This window comes from Phascolarctos cinereus, unplaced genomic scaffold (assembly GCF_003287225.1).
Source record: "Phascolarctos cinereus isolate Bilbo 61053 unplaced genomic scaffold, phaCin_HiC Scaffold_2;HRSCAF=192, whole genome shotgun sequence".
NCBI classification, from domain to species: Eukaryota; Metazoa; Chordata; class Mammalia; order Diprotodontia; family Phascolarctidae; genus Phascolarctos; species Phascolarctos cinereus.
In genome coordinates this window covers 384,443,754-384,462,553 of record NW_027555625.1, presented here as the reverse complement: position 1 = coordinate 384,462,553, position 18,800 = coordinate 384,443,754, and the positions used below count along the sequence as shown (strand labels likewise).

Below are 18,800 nucleotides of genomic sequence, written 5' to 3'. Positions count from 1 at the left end.
TTAGCTATTATTTTTATCATTGTTGTTATTCATCTTAGGTCAGTCACAATTCTATGTATAATCTTAGGTATGACACTTGAACCAGGCCCATAATATGAAAAGACTGGGTTAGATTGTCACTAAGTTCCCTTTCAGGTTTAACATTTTATGCTAGAGGGCCCCTAACAACTTTGACATTCTATGATAGAGTCTAAAACACTTAACAGAAACAACTTTCTTAGACATCCAAACTCCGGAAGGAGATGAGGAGGCACGCTTTCTCCTCCATGGTTTTTGGGTTCACATATAAAATCAGCATGAACTCTGGCTAATCTACAAAAACTTTTTTCATTCCAAATTTAAACTGATTCAAAAGGTAAAGAAAGCACATGTAGAAATCTAAATCTTGCCGAGCTATTATCCGTCTTTATTCCTCTTCTTTTATAAGAGATAGGTAACACTACAGATCTCACATGCTGTGGCTCCTGCCAAAGATGAAAGAGAAAAATGAAAAGGATGGCTCAAGGAACCAGTTAACTGGGAAAATCCAGAACACTAGGAAGGAAAAGAAAGCAGCAATTTCCTACTTTATTTTAACCACAAAATTCTGTAAGCAGTTAGTTTTGTAAACTTTAACAACTTTAATTAGCCCAAAGGATTAGCCAAGGGACTTAACAATATCATAAAATGCTTCTCCTTTGGGTTAACAGTCACTAAGAATTTGACCTTTTAATTTCTGAAGCAAAACAGGGTAAACTGCAATTCTTCCAAAGGGGAACTAATTAGGAATAAGAAAGAGCTGAGTTACATACTCATGAAGAGAAAGATATACGTAAGAAGAGACAATTATCAAGTAAGGAAAAAACACCAGACACTTCAGGAATTCAATCTTCAAAATGTATACTGCTATTTGAGGCCTTTGGGGCGGAATTATCTTTTTGTTTGTTGTTCAGTTCTGTCTGACTCCTCATGACCCCATTTGGTTTTTTCTTGGCAAAGATACTGGAGTGGTTTGCCATTTCCTGCTCCAGCTCATTTTAGAGGTGAGGAATAGGATTAAGTGACTTGCTCAGAGTCACAGTGAGTGTCAGAGGTAGGATTTGAACTCGCACAGATAAGTCTTCCTGACTCCAGGCCTGGTCTCTATCTTCTGCACCACCTAGCTGCCTCCCTTCCCCTTCTCTTTTTTTTTTCCACTATGTCTAAAACTAGAAAAACGTATGCTTTATCACTCATGTTATTCTGTTCCTCAACAGGGTGGTGAGGGCATTGACAGACTTATAGACAAAGTATGTAAAGGAGAGGAACATACCAAAAGTATGGGAGACATTTTGAACTCTATTAATACTGAAAAAAGTAATTCAGAGACCATCAAGAAATATCAACCTATATACCTACGCCAATTTACACAAAATCTTTATGAGTCATCTATACACGAGGACAGCCTCAATAAAAATATTAGTAGGGAACGTGCAGATTTTTGCAAGTGATATTCAGCAACAGGCCACATATTTACCACTTCACAATTGTAACAAAAAGATTTAGAGAATATAAGATCCCATTGTGCCTGTTATTTTTTGATTAGATATAGCATCTGATTCAGCAGAGCAAAATATCTCCTACTGGGCTCTTTTACAAGGTGTCAACCACCCATAAAACAAAAATAATTCAAGATTCATCTGGCAAAAGAACAGTAATAATCTTATTAAACAACCCGCTGATGATAAACATCAGATGAGGAATAAAAGAGGGAGATGTATACTAACCAAATGTTATGTACTACGATGAAGGAAGAGACCTAGGAGAGAGTCCTGATTAGAAAAGTATTCCCGTTTGCGCATGACATCAAGCTAACTGCCTCAAGCCCCAGGCAGCACCCAGGGAAACTGGACAGGAAGGAGAAAGCAGGCCACACTGCCTTTGCAAAATTACAATGCTCTTTTGTTGACCCTTAAGTTTCCCGTGAAATCAGAGGCTCATCTTTTTAACACATTCTAACAGTGAAGACACTGCTGTGTCCAAAGAATTAAAAATTAGTTTCATGCACAGAATAATGCAGTGGGGCACTGTGGGTATGAGCAGGCTGCCACATGTAACCAGTAAGGAATTCCAAAGAAGAATAGGAGTAAAAGATGCCAACAAGGAACTGAATGACAGGAAGAAGTGACAGGCTGATCACACAGCAGGCATAAAGAGTAACAGGTGGAGGGTCAGAATGCTCCACTAGTAACTCCGAAATACCAGAAGAAAGCATGGAAGGTTTCCAACACATTGGGTAGGCCCTTATGGCGAACTTACAGGAGGATATGGACAAAAGCTGCCCAGCGTGGGCAGAAATGGAAGGGTTCTGATTTGCACTATTGAAAGAACTGCCGAATCAACGAGGCCACAGATCCATCTGAGTGTGGGTACTGAATCATTCTGTCTCCTGGGCTACAATACCCTTCAGACAGCGGTGTGAAGGCGCCTCTGGATTTTAAGAAAGTGACAGGAACGGACTATAAGCTCTGGGAAGGCCTGGAACATGGTACAAAGACCAACGGAGCTAAGTCTAGAGAAGCTCATAAGGACAACATTCCAGCAGGTGAGGAATTTTCTTCAGCCAGAGTAATTCAAGAGCAAAAGCTAGTATAAAGTGTGGAAGGACTGCAATTTTTGACAGTAAAGGGAAAACTCCCACTGACAGATCCCCTGCAGCAGGCGTTGTTAATCTGGGGTTCTTTAAATATGTACATATGTGTATATGTGTTTGTGTGTGTATATGTGTGTGTGTACACACATATGCATATATGTATATATTTTTAATAACCATATTTCAATAAAATTGGTTTGCTTCATAATCTTATATATTTTATTTATTCAAGACTATTATTCTGAGAAGTTCGCAGGCTTCACTAGACTGTGATATAGACTGCCAATAAGTGGCTCACAAAAAAGGTTAAGAACCCCTGCCCTAGAGTACTGACATTTTAGTTTCTGCTTACCAAGTTTAAAAAAACAAAACATTTTGCAAAAACCATTCATGACAGTGGGGATTTCTTTTTAGAAACAGAATATAAAGTCACCAGGAACATTATTTTTTAAAGACAGCAAAGACAGACAAAACCCTTAGGCAATATTAGTACCAAAACAGCTACCTTACAGAGGATTAGCTTAAAAGAAAAACAGTTGGAGAGTCGATTCAATAAACATCCATTAATGGGCCTGCTATGGGCCAGGCACTGTGCCAAGCACTGGGGATGAAAAGAAAGTCAAAAGACAGGTCCTCCCTTTAAGGAGCTTAGAGTCTAACGGGGAGACAACATGCAAACGACTGTACAAACAAGCTATATGTAGGATACACTGGAGATAAACAACAGAGGGAAGACACCTGTGGAAGGTAGCATTTTTAACTAGAACTTGAAGGAGGCCAGGGAGGTGAAAGGAGAGGAGGAGAGGAAGATCATGGAAGACTTTAACACCACAGGATTTTATGTCTGATCTTGAAGGTGACAGGGAGCCACTGGAGCTTACTGAATAAGGAGTGACATGGTCAGAACTGTGCTCTAAAAAACTGAGTGGGGGATGGACTTGAGTGGGGGAAGATCAACCAGCATTCTAATGCAATAGTCTAGGCATAAGGTAATGAGGGCCTGCACCAGGGTAGTGGCAGTATCAGAGAAGAGAAGAAGGTGTACAAGAGAGATATTACAAAGGATATATCAACAGGCCATGGCAACAAGTTAGATGGGGCAGTGGGGAGTGAGGAATTGAGGATAACACCTAGGTTCTGAGCCTGAGCGACTAGGAGGATGGTGGTACTCTCAAAAGTAAGTGGGGAGGGCTTAAGGGGAAAGATGAGTTAAGTTTTGCACATATTGAGTTTAAGATGTCTAAAGGACATTCAGTTCAACATGTCCATCAAGCAACAAGACGTAAGACTGGAAGTCAGGAGACAGGTTAGGGATGGATAAGTAGATTTAAGAACCACAGGCACAGAGATGATAATTGAATTGGTGAGATTAATGAGATCACCAAGTGAAACAGTATAGAGGGAGAAAAGAAGAAGGCCCAAGACAGAGCCCTAGGGGATACCCATGGTTAATGGGTATTACCTGGATGAAGATCTAGCAAAGATGACAGAGGAGTGGCCAGATGAGTAGGAGCAGAACCAGGAGATATCAGTGTCCCAAAAACTCAGACAGAAGAAAATATCAAGAAGAGGGTGACCCATAGTGTCAAAGGCTGCAGAGAGGTCAAGAAGCATGAGGATTGAGAAAAGGCCATTAGATTTTGCAACTAAGAGATTGTTAGTAACTTTGGAAAGAGCAGTTTCAGCTGAATAATGAGGTCAGAAATCAAAGGGTAGAGAGGTAAGAGAGAAAGGAAGTGGAGGCACCTATTGTATCTATTGTACTACACAATATCTGCCCTTACCCAGACACATTTTCCGTGGCACATAAGACAGAACAATATCTTAAGAAGTCAAGACTCTGTATCTCCTAAATACTTTCATATAAGATCAGCCTCTTCCAAATCTTGGCAAAAGGTCAGGACAGAAGCTATATCTGGATTTCAGAAGCAACAGATCAAAAGTCAGCTTAATTCTCCTAGATGTAAATACAGGAACTAGAGAAAGCTCCCAAAAGGTTACGTTATCACCCCCCAAACTGGTCTAAGCCAAATCTTTTTGTCAAACTGACAGGTCTGAAGAGGAACTTTACAGTTACTATAATTTGTTGCCTTTTCACAGTTAACTGCTAATACTTCTCTTCTAATCTTAGCTGTACTGGGTTTGCTTGTGAAATAACTTTTTAATTGTTCATTTTATCTTCGGTGATTCTCTCTATTTCTTGTTTAGTCAGGAACTCTTCCCCTGTCCATAGTTCTGAAAGGTAATTTCTTCCTTGCTTCTCTAATTTGTCTAAGAATGCAAAAAGGCAGCTCTAAAGGGAAGAAACGCAAGCTATTTATAGCAATATGGGAAAATGCTCCAAATCACTTATAATTAAGAGAAATGCAAATTACACTAACTATAAGGTTCCTCCTCAGATCTATCAGTTTGACAAAGTTGAAGAAAAAAAGAAAATGGTAAATGTTGAGGGGGCTTCAGGAAAAAAAGACCACTGATGCACTACTGGTAGACCTATGAAACTGGTCCTACCATTCTGGCAAATAATTTGGAACGATGCCCCAAAAGTTACACAGCGCGTGTCTCTGACCAGCTGTGTCACTGCTAGGCCTATACCTCAAAGCAATCAAAGAAAAAGGAAAAGAATCTATACGTACAAAAATAGTTATGGCAGCTCTTTTTCTAGTGGCAAAGAAATGGAAACTATGGGGATGCCCATCAACTGGGGAATGACTGAATTATTTATGGTACAGGAATGCCATGGAAGACTATTACGTCATAAGAAATGATAAAATGGATGTTTCAGAGAAACCTGGGAAGACTTATGAACTGATACGGAGTGAAATAAGCTGAACCAGAAGAACAATTCATAACATCTGTCTTGTAGAAGTGAACAATTACGAAAGACTGAAGAACTGATCAACTAAATGAGCAACGAGAACTGATAATAATAATGGCTAACTTTTATATATACCTACTATAGGCCAAACACTGTGCTAAAGGGTTTGCAATTATTAATTCGTTTGATCCTCCACCACCCTGGGAGGTAGGTGCTATCATTATCCCCATTTTATAGCTCAGACAAATAGAGGCTAAGTCACTTGCCCAGGGTGACAAAGGACATAAAAAAATCTCTTTTTGGAGGTGGCCAAGAGAGGAATTTATTTTGCTTGACTATGGTTATATGACACAAGGATTCTTTCTTTCTCTTTTTTTCCTTTTTCCTTTCTTTCTTCCAGTAAGTGGAAGAGGTAGAAGGGAGAAGAAAATGAATACTGAAAACTGAATTTTTTAAGAAGAGGTAAATAAATAATTAAGAAAGGGATCTACTATACAGGAGTGCAAAAATAAACCAGGAATGGGATAGGAATCAGGAGAACCGGGCTCTAATGTGTGGCTCTGGTGCCAGCTGTGCGGCCCCTTCAGCTCCTCGTCTATAAAAATGTGAATTTAGATGGGCTAGATCAGCGGTGTCAGACTCAAAGTGAAACAGGGGCCACTAGAGGATACAGAAGGATCCCTGCAGAGGGCAAACCACAAATTAACATAACGTATAGTTTACTGCATTTTTGTTTATTTAGTTAAATCTTTCCCAACTACATTTTCATCTGGTCCAGGCCACACTTGGGGGTGCTGTAGATACATCTGACCCCTCAGGACAAGATGATTAGTTCTAAAGTCCCTTCCAGCTCTAACATCCCAAGCTCTATGCTCTAAAGTTCCTTCCATCGCAGACATTCTATGTTTCAGGTTCTAAGGTTACCTCTAACTCTGACTTTGTTCTAATGGCCCTTCCTTATTTGACATTCTGTATTGTATGGGCTCCTCTAGCTTTAATAGTCTATAAACTATTAGAACCTACCGTATGCAAACTGTTGTGTTCTGCACTGGTGTGGAAAACACACTTGAGACAAGACAATCATGCTTACTCTAGTTTCGTCTTGTGGCACTGACTACATCCTTTCAAATCCCTGATAAAAGCCCCCAAATAAAAGGCAGAACACTTGAAGAGAAGCAGATAGATATTTTATAGGAGGAAAATACATTTTCTTTGTTGTTCTCTGTAGGAAAGAGGGCTTTGTAAAGCATAACCACAAAGATCATAGGAGAAGAACATAGTGGATTTAATGATCAAAGGCAGGCAATAGTTCTGAACATCATGCTATGGAAGGGAATGTGAAAGAGCTGATAAAGATGAGAAAATAAAAACTGAAACCAAAAAAATTTTAGCCTTGTACAGTGTTCACAAATGTAGGCTATAGGCTTGTGGGGGGAGAGGGGTCAAAGAGCAAAGAAATCTAGTAGGAGTCAGGATATATGTTAGTCTGGAGAACTGGTGAAGCCTATGTGTTCTCCTACAGGGAAAAGTCTAATTTTGCAGGTGTACTCTACCAAGGCTGGTAGGGGGCTGAGTTTCTTTCACTCAAAATCTTCCAGCCGACCAGCCTTTTTTCATCAAGCAGAAAAATCCCTAGAAAAACCCAAATTTTCTAAGAATCTTCATTTTTTTTTCAATTGTCCTTGAGGCTCTTGGGTACAAGGATGCATAATTCCAGGCCAAAATTCCAATCATCTAAACATTTGGATTCGGTATACAAAATGCCACCATGAGGCAATCTGCACAGAAGAAGCACACACATCTATACTGCAAGTAAGATACAGAACAGTTTCTGTGCTATACTACACAGAAATTAATGACAAACTTGGACAAATGCAAAAGTCAAAGTGAGGATCCAGGGTACCTAAAACTACTATAATATGATTTCCCAAAGTAATTTAGCCATGGAAAACTTGGGAGCCTGAGATGTATTGAGAGAGCTCACAATCTATGGGTCCTGAGGAAATTTGATAGCCAAAGAAAAAAAAAGAAATTGAGCCTATTTTTATACTCTAACTTCCCATATGTAAGGTTTTTTTTTAATAAATAAATGATTTATTTTGATATTTTAGGAGAAAATATTTGCTAAAACTGGCATTTTTTCAAGTCAAGACATGGCTATCCAGCTCCTCTCCAAACCTTCCTCTACACAGCTACTAAATTTACGTACCTAAAGCACAAATTGTTTAACTGAATATGTCACTCCTCTGTTCCAGGCTCTGATGCCTCCCTACTGCCGCCAGAATAAAACACACACTCTTCGCTCAGCACTCAAAGCCGCCTACGATCTAATTCTACCCTGTCCTTCGGGGCTGACTTCACATTATTCCCTCTCACGCTGCCTTCTAGTCAAACTGGCCCGCTTGCTGCTCCCCCACACGAGGCAGGCTCTCATTGGCCCCTCTCTTTTCAGGGGGGCTGCCACACATTCCCCCTGCAGATCCACCTCTTAGGATCCTTAGCCTTCTTGAAGCTCAGCTCAAGGGCCGCTCCTAACAAATGAGCCTTCCTGATCCTTCCTCCACCCAACTGTTGGCGTCCTCCCCCTGAAAATTACTCTGTGTACCTATTTATATTGACTTATTTGTGTCCTCATGTTTCCCTCAGTAGATTGAAAGCTCCTTGAGGTCAGGGACTACTTCATGTTTATCTTTATATACTCAGCATAATGCCTTGCACAGAAAAGGCCCTTAATAAATGCTTGTTGAATGGATGGCTAGTTTCGTGGCTTGCCATGATCAAATAATTCATTGCCTAGTAGCCAGTCTCCTGGGAATGTCAAGAGATATAGAGGAATCCCTGCCCCTTCTGCAGCACACCGAGTGGACCAATGGAGGATTTATCAGTGGTCGTACATAAGAGACAACTCTTATTACTTTAAGGTATAGACGGAATACCTGCAGGAATGAGATCCTTAGATTCACTGTCTTATCCAAAACATCAAAGAAGGTATGGCAGGACAAGGGTTTATGTGAAAAAAAATGGTAGAGATTTCAGTGGGAATAAAATATCCATTTGAGACAAAAATGTGACATCGCAGCCAAAAAAGTTAACGAGGTCTCAGGCTGTAGTAAAAGAACCAACGTCCACAAGAAGGCCCACTGCCCTAGGCGTACCCTGTCTGGAAGGCTGTGCCACATTTTAAGAGAGCACTGACAAGTTGGACCATGCCTAGAAAAGGGTGAGTATGTTGGGGAGGGGCTAGAAAAAAAATTCCATAGGAGGCTCAATTTGAAGGAACTGTCTGGATTCCAGCCCTGCCTCAGGGGCTCTCATCTGTGATTAGCTGGGCTAGTCACTCATGTTCTCAGTGACCCCAGCCCTCTAAGACTCTGAGTTACAGCAGAGTTGCTAGTCTGAACTAAGAGTTCCCCATGCCAATCAAATCACAAGTCAGGACTCCCAAAACAGGAGATGTACTACACACACACACACACACACACACACACACACACACACACACACACACACTTTTTTGGTGAGGCAATTAGGGTTAAGTGACTTGCCCAGAGTCACACAGCTAGTGTTATGTGTCTGAGGCTGAATTTGAACTCAGGTCCCTGCTGACTCCAAGGCCAGTGCTCTATCCACTGTGCCACCTAGCTGCCCCAAAAACCACCTTTTTTTTTTTTGGTGAGGCAATGGGGTTAAGTGACTCGCCCAGGGTCACACAGCTAGTAAGTGTCAAGTGTTTGTTCTGAGGCCAGATTTGAACTCAGGTCCTCCTGACTCCAGGGCTGGTGCTCTATTCACTGTGCCACCTAGCTGCCCCCAGAAAACATGCATGATGTATTTTTTTTAAATGCCCAGAATGAACACTATAAAGTGAAGGGAGCAGAACCAGGGTAACAATGTGTGCTAACAACACTGTAAAAATGAAAAACTTTGAAAGCTTTCAGAAAGACGTCTGATCAGCACACTCAGGGATCAGCTGTGACTCTAGAGGGCCAATGAGAAAACACCATGAGAAGACACACCTTTCCAAATGTGGCCAACGAGGGAATCTGTTTTGTATGACTGTGCTTATTTGTTAAAATGGGTTTTTTGGTTGTTGTTGTGAGAGGAAAAGAAAATAAAGGTTTATTTAAAAAAAATTACTGCAACAAGACTGTGACTAGGAAAGAGGCCAGCAGCACTACGACCACCTTCACTGGGCACCAGATCTCTATTCATACAGCATGTGACCATATTAGCTTTAAGGCTATGCCTGACATTAGAAATGAGGTACCCAGGGCTCTTCCCCAAAGCAGACCCTGGGCTGCAGTTATTTATTTTTGTGTTTTATGTGTTTTGGGTCCTGATCTATAATTTCCTTTGTGTAGGGAATTCTTGCTATGGAAACTTACACTCCACTCTACCCTACACTCCACTACTAGCTGACAGCCTTTGGGGTTCAAATGCTTTGTAGAAACAGAAAACAAAAGTCACTGTGCCTTCTACTCACACGTTAGGCAGACCATGACTATGCGCACAGACAAATCTACCACCAACGCCCAATGCTCTGTCACTCGGGAGACGAAAAAGGGGATGATGATCTCTGCAGGGACGTAGAACTGCAGGGCATACGTGAAAAAGATCCCAATGGAATAAAGCAGCCTGACAGACTGGTACAACCTACAGAAAGAAGCAAAGTGACTTGGTTATCTCAGGAAGTTTCTTCAACCTAGTTTTACCAATTATTAACTTTGTGACTTTGGAGAAGTCATTTAAACTCTTTTAGGCACAAACGTCCTCATCTATAGAATGAGGGAATTAGACCAGATGATTTCTAAGCTTCCTTCCAGTTCATGAGCCCAACACTGAGCTCCTTAGAAACATCTGCTGAGCAGGGCACAGTGGTGCACACCTATAATACCTGCTATCTGAGGTGCTGAGTTGGAGCATCTCTTGAACTCGGGAGTTCTGAGCTGCACAGTAGGTTAAGTTGATCTGGTGTCTGCATTAAGCTCAGCATTAATATGATGAACCCCTTGGAAAGAGAGTGGGCAACACTAGATTGCCTAAGGAGGGGGTGAATCAGCCCAGGATGGAAAACAGAGCCAGTCAAGCCTCCCGTGCCAATCAGAATGGTACTGGATCCCTGAGTTGCCTCTGTACTTCCAGCTGGGCAAGACAGAAGGAGAAAGGGACAGAGGGAGGGAAGTAAGAAGGAAAAGAGAAAGAAAGGGAAGCAGGCTGATCACACAGGATCAAGAAATAAAGGCAGCTCGTGGCATCACAAGACATTAGAGCTGGAAGGAACTTGATATCATCCAGGCCAACCCATTCATATTACAGAGGGTACAAGCATCAATGAATTAACAAGGGGACTTGGGGAATGAAAGAAAAGGTTTTTTTCTCAAGTCGATAGATAGTAGTAGCAATCAATAATCGCTTTAGTGCTTCAAGTTTGGCCATTAGAAACAATAAGCAAATCAAACCAATACAGACACCAGCTACCCTGTGCTATATGGCAATAGCACCTGTGATGCGTAACACATTTTTTCTCTTAATTTTTCCTGCCCTCTCCACTCCTATTTCCAGGCTCAGTACAGAGCTCTTAAGTGTACAAACACTGCTGATCAGCCAAAAATCAGCTCAGGGCAATCAGCAGGCGTACCTCGTTTTCTGCTAAAAGCTTCTCCTGAAATAATCACATGCTCTGAAAACTGAATGCTTGTGAGGTCAAACTTTGGGCCTAGTACGTACACCATCTACTTTTTTAGAAAGTCTTTCACTGTTGCCCAACATTAATGGATATTTCAAGAAATGGAGCAAAGTGAGACAGAAAAGTACCCAATGACTTCCCGGGAATTTCTTAGCAAGATCCTGACTCGGAGTAGAATGCTTTATTGCTTTTTCCATAGCCTCCGGTCTGCTAGGCAGAGAAGTGAGAAACCAGACGAAGGTCATTAATTACATTTTCTTTATACCTATTTTTTTCAACTTCTGGAATGATTTTGAGTAAGGAAAGCTGGATTAACTCTCTAAGTTCTTCTTCATCATCATCACTACGTAAATACCAAACAGCTTGTCTATTTTATGGACGCTGGGTGTGTATCCTCTATACAGGATTTACTAAAAGACAATGACACAAATCACAGAGGATGAGAAGGCATGGAAGGGTTGCTTCTACGTCATGGAAAAAGGCATGGAGGGAGTACTCGGAAGAGGAAATCACAGATCCACCATGGTATCAAAGTAAATAAACAAGGGTACATTTACAGACCTATTTACGACTTATATAATATCTCATTTTAATCTCACGACAAATCTGTGAGGTAGGCAATGCAAGTATGATACAGCCCCACTTTATGGATGAGGACATTAACAGTCAATGAAGATGAGCTGTCCACAGTCACATGGCTAACGACAGAACAGACTTCTGGTTTCAAGTCTAATGCTCTTTCTACTACACCAGAAGCTTAGCAATTGACGCCCCCAATACACCAACTTCCTGAGAATTACTACATGCAAGCAAAGAACAAAGCGCAGCGCGCTATCCCATTGCCAAGAAGACACACGCCTACTTGTGACTTAGCCCTCAGCCACATCAACCTTTTGCCCTAGCTTCTCCTGAAAATGCTCAAAACCACAGCCAATGGGTTTCTATCCTCCTTTATGATTTACACACCAGCAATTGGGCAGATTGAGGGTTATACTGGCTTGTATGGCTGCTCCAAACTGAAGGTAGCCCAGGCATCCCAGGCTGATGTAGACAAGGGTAACGATGGTCATCCCCACATACAGGATGACTGGAAAGTGCTGGGGCTGATTCATTTTATTTTCCAGGGGAAGCACCTGAGGACAAGATAAAAATACAAGTTAACATCAACAAAAATAGGCAACGTTTTGATCCTTAACATTCTTGTTCCCCAAATACAGCTCTGGCCTTAAAAATAGGTGGACTCCCAGTCTGATTTCTGTTCCCTGTGGAAAACAGGGAAAACGATCATCTTCATTCCTACAGGATAGAAATTATCTATACCACCCCTCTATGGAGAGTAAGGAAAGAAATCCTCTTTACTTTTAGAGGATAGAAAATACCCTTTTTCCCAATACTCTTTGCTCCAGTCATTAACTCACTATGCTTAACTTAGATTTTTTTCCCTGAGGACCAGATAGTACTAGTTGAAGACTCTTTAACTAGTTCTTGATTCAAAGTCATTGCTCTGTGTGCAGTAATATCCGTAGAATAAGAAAGGGAGCTCATTGAGGATTACAACTTTCCACCTTAGCGCCAGTTTTCTATTACATATAGTAGGAAAGGGACAAAAGCCATAAGGGAAACCTTCACACTGATGAAAGCAGTGGCAGTGAGGACCTAACAAGGCTTTTTAATAGGGAAGTCAAGTTTCCAGATTCCTTCTTGGATCCACCGGATCATGCTATCTCCTTTGCCACAATGAACACTACAACACTAGAGAGTCCTAGACTGAAAAGTCAGAAGACTGGGGCCAGAATCTTGGCCCTTCCATTACTGAGCTATATGATCTGAGGCAAGTCACTACTTTTCTGGACCTCAACTGCCTCATTTGCCAAATAGGGATGAATAAAAATACTTGCCCTCCTTTCTCCTTCACTAAGGCCAACTCTGATGCTTCATCACAGCGTGAAAGAAATCCTGCACGCTCAAGGACTTCTCAATGAAGCTTAAACTCTGGGCAAGTTCTACCAAGCTTGAAAGGTATTCAGTATAGCCTGGCCAAACACTGCATGTCTGATGTCTGAAGAGAAGGAACACTAAAAGTGGAAGAGGCAGAAGGTTGGCTGCCAGCTGATGGTTTCTTAGCAGTCACAGCTGTCTTACATTGATAAAATCACAGATCTCTTGAAACACCACCTCTCTCACATGGTTATTATAACAGAAATACTTTGAAAAGTCAAAGTTCCATAAAAACATGTGTTCTTAATAACAAAAGAACAGAACACCAGTTTGATCTCTGTAAAAGAGGAAGCAACAAAGGGCAAGACTTTGCCAATTTTCACAAGTGGTCATCTATTAGATCTGGCTCAGTAAACAACGAAAGTCAACTCAAAGCAATGATTCTCATTTCCAAGAGACAGTCTGATCGTGTCAGAATACTCATTTTCTTTCAGTACAGAGGGCATAAAAGTGAGCAAGGTATGCACTGGGTCTTCAGGGTCTTCTCTTGGGGTATTAACCCTAGGCTTTTCAGCTCCAGCTTATCCCTTGCCCAACCTAGCAAACAAGGCTGCTAAATGAAGGGTTCTTAACCTTTTCTGTGTCATGGAACCCTGTGGCAGTCTGGTGAAGCCTTCTCAGAACAATGTTTTCAAATAATTGAAGGAAATGCTAATTTCAGTTAGAGGCTAGTGAAAATAAAGATGTGATTCTGCCTCCTCCCCCCATCTGAGTTCATCAGATACCTGAGGATGGACTGACTTGCTAAACTATCACTCCATCTTCTTTCACAAGCTGTTGTTAATACAATACGTCATCAGACGGCAGTGATCCTACTTTCATACATCCTCTTGTGCCACAGAGTGAAGAGTTCACTGTCAATGACGGAAAATCTTCTGTTCTAATCAGCAGGAGACCCAGTGGTTTGCTAACTGCAAAACCAAGAGGGTTTTTGTGGAAACATCCTAGGGTGGTCCATATGATGATCGGTTAAAGAAACTAAGCACATTGAGCTTAGAAATGGGAAGACTGAAGTGGGGACATGATGATTTTCTTCAAATATCTGAAGATATGGAAGAAGGATTGCATTTGTCCTGCTTGTTCCCAAAAGGAAGAAACAATGACCAATGTCAGGAGACCAAATTTGGCTTAACATAAGGAAAAGCTTCTTAACAATTAAGAGTTGTTTAAGAAAGAAATGAGATACCCCCAAAACAGTGAGTTCTCTATCAATTTTATAATCAAGCATTTACCGGGAGACTCCAAGCAAGAACTGGATAACCTTCGGTCAGGGAGACTCCACAAGAGGTTAGTGTTTCACCAGCAGTGTGGTGAACAGAGTGTTGGGGCTGCAGTCAGGAAGACCAGACTTCAAATTCCGCCTTAAGACACTTAGTGGCTGTGTGATCCTGCACAAGTCACTTAACCTCTGTTCGCTCAACTTCCTCAACTGTAAAACGGGATAATAATTACACCTACCTCATGGATTTGTTGTAAAGTTCAAGTGAGATAATATTTGTAAAAAGTGCTTAGCCTAGTACCTGCCACATAATCAGGGCTATATAAATGGTTACTCCCTTCTCTCCTCTCTTCTGTATGAATTGGACTAGATAACTTCTGAGGTCTCTCCCAATTCTGTAATTTTATAACACTCACATTTGTGTAGTGCTTTATCATTATTATTATTATTATTATTACCCCCACTGCGTTGTTGTTCAGTTGTTTCAGTTGTGTCTGACTCTTTGTGATGCCATTTGGGCTTTTCCAGATACTGGAGTGTTTCACCATTTCCTTCCCTGGCTCATTTTACCGATGAGGAAACTGAGGGAGGCAGCGGTTAAGTGACCTGCCCAGGTCATACAACTGGTAAGCATCTGAGGCTGGATTTGAACTCAGGTCTTCCTGACTCTAGACCTGGTGCTCTATCCACTGCATAACTTAGCTATCCCTAATGTTAGCTATTATTGCTATTTTATCTGTATTTCAGATGTGGTTCCTGCTCAGATATGCATTGGTGCAGATGACCAGAGCTCTGAAGATCCTTCTAGCTTGGATGTTTTTGATTCTACACCCAAATCTGAATGTGGTAGAGAAGAGTGATAGAATGACTGTGGACTGAAGGAAATTTAGCTTCAACAACAGAAATCTGGATTAATGGGAGAAAACACATGAATAGCAGCCATACTCCTCCAGGGGATCTCATGATCACATGAGACCCGACTTAACCTCCTTCCTATACTCTTTCAGTTGCTGGGCATTTAAATCATTTCACACATGCTGGAGATACTTTTTTGTAATGTCATAGTCTCTTAATTCTCCTGTTGGCCAATCCATTTTTAATAACAGACTGAGCTGTATAGTAGGAGGGACTAGGACATATCAAATCTCCAAGGCCCAGGTACCCAGTAGGTACTTAATACACGTGTCCTGAATTGAACTGTTTAGAAGTTTAGTAATTTGCTTATGTACAATGCTTTAAAATTTACAGTGCACGTTCGGATGATTAATTTTAATTGATCCCTGTAACACGCCTATGAGGTAGGAAGAACAAGAATCATGATGCCCATTTCAGAGTTGAGGAAACGGGCCCAGAGAGGTGAAACACCTTGCCCAGGATCACACGGCTGGCAGTAAATGGTAGAATCAAGACAAACTCAGGTCTTCTGACTCCAAGGCCAGGCTTCCAACTATACTTCTTAGTCTCTTACACTCTACTCATCAATACTCTCTGCAGTGGACAGAACAACTGGCCCAGGAGTCAGAAGGACCTTAGTTCCAATCCAGTCTCCAAAAAACAAACAAACAAACAAAAATACTAATGCCATCCACTCACCCCCCGGCTACCTACCTTGAAACACAATTCCTCTAACTTCTGGCTTTTTTTAATAAAAAAAAGAGAGACAATGAAACAACTATCAAAGACTTCTAAAATCCATAAAAACAGAAAGCTTTTTTCTCTTCTTTTGCCCTCTGCACAAGCAGCATTTTTTTTCCAGGGGAGAATTTGGCATCTTCTTAAAAGGTACTATTTATGTAGAGCCAAAGAGCAGCAGCTCTCTCTTCCTGGGGGAAGAGTATAGAAACAGTAGGACCGTAAGCCAGAAGGAAGCAGGGTTCACCTCCTTCCTTACAAAGCCTGAGCTATTATTTTTTTCCTCAGTGTTGACAGAGGAAGTGTTGATATATGTATTAGAGAGCAAGTAGGTGGTAAAGAAGGTAAAACCTGAGTGTTACTAAATCAATATGCATTTTGTCTTCAAAAATAGCAGATTTACTAGATTCAATACTGGAGAAATGGCAACTGAGAAACAGATCTACCACAGAAGATCATTTCCAACAGGCATAGTCTTCTGGCATTGTCCCATGCATGGTCTGGCCTCCAGAACACTGAATTCTTCACCAGAAAAGTATTAACAGTGCCAGGGAATATTCAACTTTAATCCCAACTCAATCCTTACCACTCCGATGCCTTCAAATGCAAATATGGCTGTACCAAAGAACAGGGGGTAGGTATTCCAATTTGCTACCAAGGGCAGGTTTCTGGGGTCTGGGATTCCCTAAAAAAAACATAGATAAAAAGATGTCTTGATATCATAAAACCAGTCAAAAAAAAAAAGGCCAGATTTTTGAGTAAACTTAGGATTTCTGAAGGGAGAAAGTAGGACATCAATACATATTTAAATAAGATCAAAATTCAGATAAGACAGTCCTTGTTCTCCTGGAGTACACAGCTACCTCCCAGGGTTGTTGTGAGGATCAAATCAGATAATATTTGTAAAGCTTTTAGCACTGTGCCTGGCACATAGTAAGTATTATATAAGTGTTAGCTATTATTATTAAAACTTGTATAAACTAATGCAAAAAGTGAACTGATAAGAACCAGGAGGACAATTTATAAAACAACTAAAAAATGTAAAGGAAAACAACCACGAAAAACCATAAGAACTCTGATTGATGCAATGACCAATCCAGATGCCAGGAGCCTAATGGTAATGCATTCCTTCAACCTCTGGCAGGGAGGTGATGGATTAGAGGTGCAGAGTGAAATGTACATTTTCAGACATGGCCAGTATGTTGATTTGTTTTGCCTGAATATAATTATATATTACCACGTAGTGGTGGAAGCACTGAGTGGCAGTCAGTGGGTAGTGGAAGCAATGTTTAAAAGAAAAAAGAAAGAAAAAAGAAAAGAAAGTCAATGAATACACAGAAAAATGCAGAGGGAGACACAGACAAGCAAGGCAATTTTGTTACTATTAGGTTAAATTCAATATATACTTTAAAACAAAATTAAAAGTGAAAAATAAATTGACTACTACAACAATCGAAGTGGAAAGAACAATAACAAAAAAAACCCAGTCGAGTACTGAGTGACTACAATGACTGAGCTCCAGCCTGAAGAAGAGAGAAAATGCATTGCCTTCCCTTCTTTGAAGGGTTGAAAGCTGACAGTGTCAACCATGGCACGTTCTGTCAAATTTGGGCAATGCGTTCTTTAATTTTGTTGAACTGCTTTTCTCTCTCTTTCTTTTCTATGCTTTGTTAAAAAGGAATTTCAACCTGAGCAGAGGAGGAGAGGAATACATTTGGAAACAAAGGTGATATAAAAACAAAATATGTCAATAAAATGTTATGGAAAGAACGAGCGCACCAACCTAGGAGCTAGGAGGCCTAGACGTTTAGGCCACACCTTTGTACTCTGTCTCTAGGAGGGGACCATTCCTTCAAAGAGAGTGGAATGTAACAGATGAACAGTAAGCACTGCATTATTGCCCATTAAAGATTAAAAGAACCTAAAAGATGGTCTCCAACGTGTTATATAAATTCTCTATGTAGGCTTTATGGCAGGACAGAGACAAGAACCTCATAAGATGTGAGGCCACGGTTAAGATGCTCACACCAATGAGATCATGGATTCACTGAAGTATTAAGCTGAGAGACCTCATCATTCTGTAAAGCTAGAGTTCTTAACCCAGAGTCTATTAACAAGACTTTAATATTTTGATTTGTCAAGATAACTAATTTCCTTCATAATCCTTAGGTGTGTGTATGTATGTGTGTGTATGTATATATATGCATATGTATGTGCACATGTATACATATATACACACAGATACACACACACACACATATTTGGTGTTGTGTTTTTTTTTTAAGACTGGGCCTTCCTATCTTGTCCAGGCTGTCAGTGGAGGAGCTACCCACAGGCCTGATCCCACTATTCACTAACATGGCAGCTTTAAGCTGACGTTTTTATAACCTGGGTCAGTTTGCTCTTCCTTAGACATCCCAAATCTCCACACCCACCCCTCACCCCCACTCCCAGGGATTCACCATATCAGTGTTGAACTTAGTGCAGGCGCCCAACCGGCATAGCCTATAGCAGCTCAGAATTCTCAAGTTGAACCGACTCCAACAAATAACCACCAACCTCCACCCGCCAGGCAGCTGGGATGACAGGCGTGCACCACTAAGTCCAGCAATGCATTTTACTGGATGCATTTAAAAACATGATTCTGAAAAAAGGTCCATAGGCTTCACTCGGCTGCCAAAGGTGTCCAGGACACAAAAAAGGTTAAGAACCCAAGGGAAGGTAGAGGTACCAAGACTGTCTGAAATACAAAACTCAAAAGGTGGTGCAGTGGATAGAGCACTGACCCTAGGGTCAGGAGGACCCGAGTTCAAATCCAGCCTCAGACACATAACAC

At 41.0% G+C, this 18,800-nt stretch overlaps 1 protein-coding gene across 1 annotated transcript in view; it reads right to left on the bottom strand.

Annotated features, from left to right (window-relative positions):
- Positions 1 to 18,800, bottom strand: part of LOC110192849 (proton-coupled amino acid transporter 1-like) — a 59,989-nt gene that overhangs the window by 11,844 nt on the left and 29,345 nt on the right. Inside the window, exons 8-10 of the mRNA XM_020964250.2 lie at positions 16,551 to 16,649; positions 12,082 to 12,248; positions 9,913 to 10,082 (exon numbers count right to left, since the gene is read on the bottom strand). Coding sequence (XP_020819909.1) covers positions 9,913 to 10,082; positions 12,082 to 12,248; positions 16,551 to 16,649 — 436 coding nt within the window. The remainder of the gene's footprint in view (positions 1 to 9,912; positions 10,083 to 12,081; positions 12,249 to 16,550; positions 16,650 to 18,800) is intronic.